At 46.8% G+C, this 6,804-nt stretch overlaps 1 protein-coding gene across 2 annotated transcripts in view; it reads left to right on the plus strand.

Annotated features, from left to right (window-relative positions):
- SLC25A33 (solute carrier family 25 member 33) overlaps positions 1–6,364 on the plus strand; it is a 34,302-nt gene extending 27,938 nt beyond the window's left edge. For both annotated transcript variants that reach the window (XM_030325658.1, XM_030325659.1), the window contains 3 exons: positions 1,499–1,565; positions 4,404–4,684; positions 5,882–6,364. In XM_030325658.1, coding sequence (XP_030181518.1) covers positions 1,499–1,565; positions 4,404–4,684; positions 5,882–6,084 — 551 coding nt within the window. In that variant the 3' untranslated portion in view covers positions 6,085–6,364. The remainder of the gene's footprint in view (positions 1–1,498; positions 1,566–4,403; positions 4,685–5,881) is intronic.
- The last annotated feature ends 440 nt before the right edge of the window (positions 6,365–6,804 follow it).

Here is a 6,804-nt window from a genome sequence, read left to right on the forward strand (position 1 = left end):
GGAGCCCCTAAGTGTCATTCGATGACTTGTGTAAATAGAAGGTTTTTCGGAGAACTTAAGTTGGCATTCTGTGAAAAATCTCTGCCTTCTGCCGGCCTGTGAGGTGTGCGTCCGCCAGTCTTGTCTGCCTCTGTCGCTCCAGATGGAAGTTCTAGTAGCCCATCTGAGTAGTCACGGATGATAATTACTGGACCCCAAGCAGGAGGATAGTGAACGCAGAGCTGCTTCTCACAAGAGAAACGGGACCCTACTGAACATGGAGGTCCGGGGCGGGGGGACACGCAGAGCGGGAGCCGGTGGGTCCTCACCTCCGAGGGCGGTAGCGAGCCAGGAGCTCCACCCTGTCATCGGTTTTGAAACTTTTGCCAAATTAACTCAGAGGAACCTTTGGTAAGGAAAGCGGACCCGGAAGGAGTTTTCTAAACCACTGTCTGGGTTCCTCATGAACCTGCTTCGGACCGTGGAGAGGACGAGGAATTCAGAACTCGCTGTGTGTCAGGCTGACACCGTGACACTGTGCGTGCTGGTTGGTCTGGAACGGTCAGTAGTATTAAGATGAGGAAGAGCGACTTTAAAAAAATGGTTCCTGGGGCGCCTGGGTGGCGCAGTCGGTTAAGCGTCCGACTTCAGCCAGGTCACGATCTCGCGGTCCGTGAGTTCGAGCCCCGCGTCGGGCTCTGGGCTGATGGCTCAGAGCCTGGAGCCTGTTTCGGATTCTGTGTCTCCCTCTCTCTCTGCCCCTCCCCCGTTCATGCTCTGTCTCTCTCTGTCCCACAAATAAATAAACGTTGAAAAAAAAAAAATGGTTCCTAGAAGCATAGCAGTCTTAAAACTTCAATTTCTTGAAGTGATGAGTTGGATATTAAAATGTAGGTGTTTGAATTCAGGTAAGTGGAGATTTCGTGGCTTCTGTTTTACATTTGATGTAAGGTGACCTTTTTGGGTTAGATCACCAGCTCCTTAAAACATACTTCTGGACCTGAAATTTATAAATTGAGGTTTAGAATAGTTTCCGTATTTACCGTAGAGATTAGATTTACCAAAATATCAACAGCACCACCTACAGGTTGGAGAGACTTGACAGGGCTCTAGAAAATTGAGAGATTTCTTTTAGGTCCAGCATAACAATGGATGTTACATTTTAGGGCTGTAACTTCCATCTGCAGTATAGAACTGCTTCTTACTATTCCTTTTTTTTTTTTAAGTTTATTTATTTTGAGAGAGAGAGAGCGAGCACAGGGGAGGGGCAGAGAGAGAGAATCCCAAGCAGCTTCCACACTCAGCATGGGGGACGATGTGTGGCTTGAATGCACAAACCGTGAGATTATGACCTGAGCCAAAGCCCGATGCTCAACTGACTGAACCATCCCAGTGCCCGTATCTATTTTTAGTATTAAGCCATTTAACTCCTGACCTCAAAGTTTATCATATGAAATAGACAACTTGAATAAACATGGACTATGTTCAATGATGATATTTTCTGGATTTTATCTTCCAGCTTTTGTCACAAATACCTTAATGAATCCTATATGGATGGTTAAAACCCGGATGCAGCTGGAACGGAAGTAAGTTACCAATTGTTCCTTCCTTAATATTCTTGGGATCTTTTTCTTCCTCCCAATTCCAGTGGTGAAGTGATGGGTACGGAGTCCTTAGCCATCCCCATCCTGGTTTTTTTTCTGAACATAAGCCTATGTAGAAACTCCTTTTGTTTTGAGATGTGTGTTGCCAGGCACCGTGGGGAGGTGAGGGCCAACAGAAACAACACCCAACAGAGGTTGGCAGTTCACTCACGTGGCCCCTGAGGTGCTCCTGACTTCCTCTCGGATGGTTGGTGGATCTCTAGGCCGACCCCACCCCCAGTTGGAGCACTGAGGGATCTCCTCCAGATGGCCTCTCTCTCAAGTGGTAGGACAAGGGTAGGACAAGGGTAGGATGGTGGGTCAAGGGTAGGACAGCAAGGGCTGTCAGGCCTCCAGGACGCTAATAAAAATTTTTTTAAGTTTATTTTTATTTATTTTGAGAGAGAGAGAAAGTGGGGGGAGGGAGCAGAGAGAGAGGGAGAGCGAGAATCCCAAGCAGGCTCCACGCTGCCAGCGCAGAGCCGGACGTGAGATCATGACCTGAGCCTGAGTCAGATGCTTAACTGACAGAGCCACGCAGGCGCCCCTGTACTAGAGTTCTAAGAACTCTTGTGTGACTGTGTCGTGGGGAAATGTGTGTGGGCTCTGGAAACTGTCAGCTAGTCTAGTCTAACTCTGAGCCACCTCTAAAGGGAGAACTAGAACATCCCCTGGAAGCGTAGCTAGGGGTCTGCCTTAGCTTTTCTAGTGACCACAAAAACCTCTGAATTGGTCTCAGATTCCATGTTTCCCTCGAGCCATTCTGTGCGAAAGAACCTTCTAGAATGTATCAGATCTCATTATTTTGGACAGATCACTTGCTCACTCCTTCCAGGAGTCTTGTTTTCTCTCACGGTCACATCCTAACTGCTGGGCTTAACATCCAAGGTCCTTTGCAGTTTTCTGAAACTGTCGTGTGCTCTTATGCATCCGTCTCCCCATGTGCTGTCCCTCGCCAGGACTCCCTCTCCCCCTCTGGTCCCTCAAGAACACCTGCTTGTCCTTGAGGCTTCTGAGCAGCATCCTCTCCTGGAAACCTTTGGTGATGACTCTGCACTTCAGGTGTGCCACACAGAGTCACTCCTGCTTAGTAGCACATACGTGTGCAAGTCAGCTCAGAGCCTTTATGTGCGCTCTTTTAAATCCACCTGGGAACGCTCCACGTTGAGGACATTTTAAAGCTTTGTTTGGATGGGCTCTGCTAACACGTCCTGCAACAACGAGCGTGGATGCTTGCTGTGCACTGGTCACTGGGGAAACAGCAGGGAGTAAGACCTAGGCCCTGCCTTCCAGAAGCTCACAGCTTTACAGAAATAAAGAGCATTAGAGTCTAACGAGATAGGGGCCGGAAGTGGTAAGGACCCCAAAGGGTCCCTAGTGCACTCCAGGCAGGGTGGGCACAGGGAGGGCCTCCTCCAGCAGTGATGGCCCCCTTACCTTCTGGAAAATAACTGGGGGTGGGCCGCACGGCAGGTGCATCGGGCAGAGAACGGAGTGTGGGGAATGTCTAGAGAAGCCTTGTTCGCAGGGAGCTGGAAGAAGGGAAACATCTGGAGTATGCTGCGCGTGCATGTGCTAAAGCAGGGAGAAGAGCCAAGGCTGCAGAAATGCGGGGGGGGGGGGGCACATTCTTAAAAACCCTGGGAGGGCTTGGAATTTGGCCTTGGGCTGTATTTTGAGGGCCATGGAGAGCCATTAGAGCCGTGGTTCAGGGCAGGAGTGGGGAACGCTTTGTCCCCCAGGGGACATTTGACAGTGTGTGGAGACCTTGTGACAATTCAGGTAGGGTGCTGCTGGCATCTACTGGGTAAAGGTTGGGGTACTGCTAAACTTCCCATGATGCATAGGACAGCTTCCACAACAGATAATCATCTAGCTGAGAGTGTCAGTGCCCAGGTTGAGAAGCCCTGCGTTAGAGGATTTTAAGCAGGGCAGTGGTGTGGTTGGCTCGGTGCTAGAAAGGTCGCTCCAGCTAGGATGTGGAAAGACACAGTGAAGAAGCGAGGGAGCCTGCTGTGACCGGTTGGAAGCGGTGGGCTTCAGCCCCAAGGGAGGGGTCTTTGATGTGGGCCAGTGGAAACAGGGTCAGGTCCCAGGATTCGGCTTGCATCGGGCAGTTTAGGATGCTTTCTATCGTGAGCCAAGAGCAGCCAAGCCTGAGGCCTTTTATTAGTTACCGGGCAGCGTTTCCATGTTCATAATTTCATAAATTGAGAAATAATGGGATCTGGAGACTCGGGTTAAGAAAGCACTCCCTTACACTCAGTGCCCAGTCAGAATGTTGGTGAGGTTTCCTTCAGCATTTTCTTAAAGCCTGTTTGTACCATGATTGGAATTACACTCTGCATGTAATTTTGTCCTGCTTTCTGCTCACGCGGTTCCGCCTAGCTTCCTGCCTTTACAACTATTTCAATCTGGTGTGTGTATCATGGTTTACTTATCTATTTCTATTTTTAGATATTTGGATTGTTCTGATTATATTGCGGTTGTGTTTTCCTCTGATGAACATCTTCCTTTGTACAGCTCTTTGCAAAATTAGGTCAGGAGCTCTGGACATGTTTTTAGGACTCTTGGTACAGATGCACGTAGTGTTCTGTGGGCTTATCGGGTGTCCCATCTGGTGGGCTAGGGCTCAGCTGAACACAGAAGAAGGAAGACACATGTCACCTGCCGTGCGTACCATTTCTCTTTATACTCAGCGCTCAGTTTTTGCGGCTTGGGACAGGAACCGGGCTCGTGAGCGTGCCTTTTAACGGCTTTTCGCTGGTCTTGTGTCCGCAGAGTGAGAGGCTCCAAGCAGATGAACACACTCCAGTGTGCTCGCTACGTTTACCAGACGGAAGGCATTCGTGGCTTCTACAGGGGATTAACTGCCTCGTATGCCGGGATTTCAGAAACTATCATCTGTTTTGCTATTTATGAAAGTTTAAAGAAGTATCTGAAAGAAGCTCCATTAGCCTCTTCTACAAATGGGACTGAGAAAACTTCCACGAGTTTTTTTGGACTTATGGCAGCCGCTGCTATTTCTAAAGGATGTGCTTCCTGCATTGCTTATCCACACGGTGTGTTTTGCTTTTTCTTCCCAAACAGTAGAACAGCCGTGCGGTTCGTGGCGTTTGGCGGTATTATCTAGTGTATCCGCGGCTCACGTCAAAGTGCAGACACCTGCAGGTGCTAAGTAACGGGGGACGTGTGGAACTGGCTTCAGCTGTCTGTAGGTTACCCGAGTGGCAGGAACTCAGCTCTACTCCGTTCCAGCTAATTGTGGCCAAAACGTACTGTGCAGAATGTGGGCCCTGTGTTGTAGAACTTGAGATGTTTTCAAAGAAGCCAAAAATCTGGATTTTATTTTACATTCCTCGATTTAAAAAAATGACACGAGTGCCAAACTAAACAAAACAAAACAACAAACCTCTCAGCTTCCACTTTGTGCTGAGTAAGGCTACTCTGCTAAGTCCATTTTTTAAGGAATTATAGACGTAATGTTCCATTGACCTACTTAAAAAAAATAGCTTAGTTTATTGTACCACGAAAAACAGGTTTTGTTTTCAAAAGCCTGCTACACTGTCGGCTATGACAAATGTACCTGTCATTTCACAAGCAGGTAATTGAGTTCCCATCATATACTAGGGCACGAAGCAGCCCCACGGGGCTCACGGAGAAGAGGGCGGGACACCTCCCGTGGGGTAGGGAGACAGAAGTGTGTGCACTGAGGTCCGCGAGACAAGCAGTGACAGGTGTCATGTTGGGGGTGCCGGGGTGGGGGAGGGCCAGGTGTGCCAAGGTTTGAAAATGGAGGAGGCAGCTTTTAAGCTGGACAGAGTGGAGAAGGATTTTAATAGGAGAGAAGGTTGGGGAGTACATGAAAAAAAAATCGTGTTAATGATACTGTCACACTTAATAAAAATTACACCTTCCGTGAAATTACAGTGTTGGTTTAATTGAGAGTAGAAAACCACAGACTATCTTTAAATGAAGTCCCATTCAAACCAAGCTTTTTTTAATCCCTTAAAAATTACTTTGTACTTTTGTATTACATGTAATGTCCCTAATTGACCATTTCCCAGAGTCAGAAAAGGTTCTAAAAAGATTGTGACTTCTCATTGTTCCGAAGTGACCGTGCTGTCCAAACAGAGCTGAGATGGCAAATAGCCAGAGATGTACGTTGACAGTCCGGGGCTGTGTGCTTTGAATTCTCTCATCGTATTGCCTGATAATGCAGTCCGTTCGTAGCATAAAGTATGTGTTTCTCTCTGCAGAAGTCATAAGGACACGGCTCCGGGAGGAAGGCACCAAGTACAAGTCTTTCATCCAGACCGCTCGGCTGGTCTTCCGGGAAGAAGGTTACCTTGCCTTTTACAGGGGACTCTTTGCCCAGCTCATCCGGCAGATACCGAATACTGCCATCGTGTTGTCTACGTATGAGTTAATTGTGTACCTGTTAGAAGACCGTACTCAGTAAGAGGCCAGAAAATTGTGCTCTAGAATAAAATTGAAAAACTCTAGAGAATTTTTTTTTCCGTTGATGTTTAGAACGTTTGGGACGGAAACAGGAAAGGCCATAAGATATGTGGCTCGTATCACCTGTCGGACATTTCCTTTTGGATTCATGTTTTCTGGAAGGTTTAAATTCATTAACGTTAATAGTTAATTATAACTTTGGTGGGTTTTTTTTTTAACTTAAAAGGATTCAGGATTGAGCAGCAGCTAAATTAAATCATGCTATTTAATTTCAGTATAAATTTGGTTTGTGTCCTTTTTTATGTTCACTGTGCTATAAACTATGGCTAAGGAATTTAGTGAAATGTAACCCTAGAAATGCAGAGAAAACCCGTAAAATCAGAATCCAATTTGTTTCGTAATCTGAAGCCACACTGCTGAACAGTAAGATGTGTCACATTTTGGTGGCACTGGGTGGACCAGGACAGACTTCCCAGCCATTTTTCTTTTCTATACATTTCCAAGTCTCGTGCAGATTGATAATTTAAGCTTTCAGGCTACTGAGTTAAAAAAAAAATAAATTAATTAAAACTTTCTGCCACCAAATGTTTTAAACTGTGAACATGTTTCTAAAGTTATCCTTTATCCCCAGTTTGAACCAAAGGCAAGAGTTTTAACGAACTATGTGCCAATTGCCTTACTCCTGGACCTATTTCCAGAAGTTAAGCCTGGTCAAGCCCAG

The sequence above is a fragment of the Lynx canadensis genome, chromosome C1, assembly GCF_007474595.2.
Source record: "Lynx canadensis isolate LIC74 chromosome C1, mLynCan4.pri.v2, whole genome shotgun sequence".
Lineage (NCBI taxonomy): Eukaryota > Metazoa > Chordata > Mammalia > Carnivora > Felidae > Lynx > Lynx canadensis.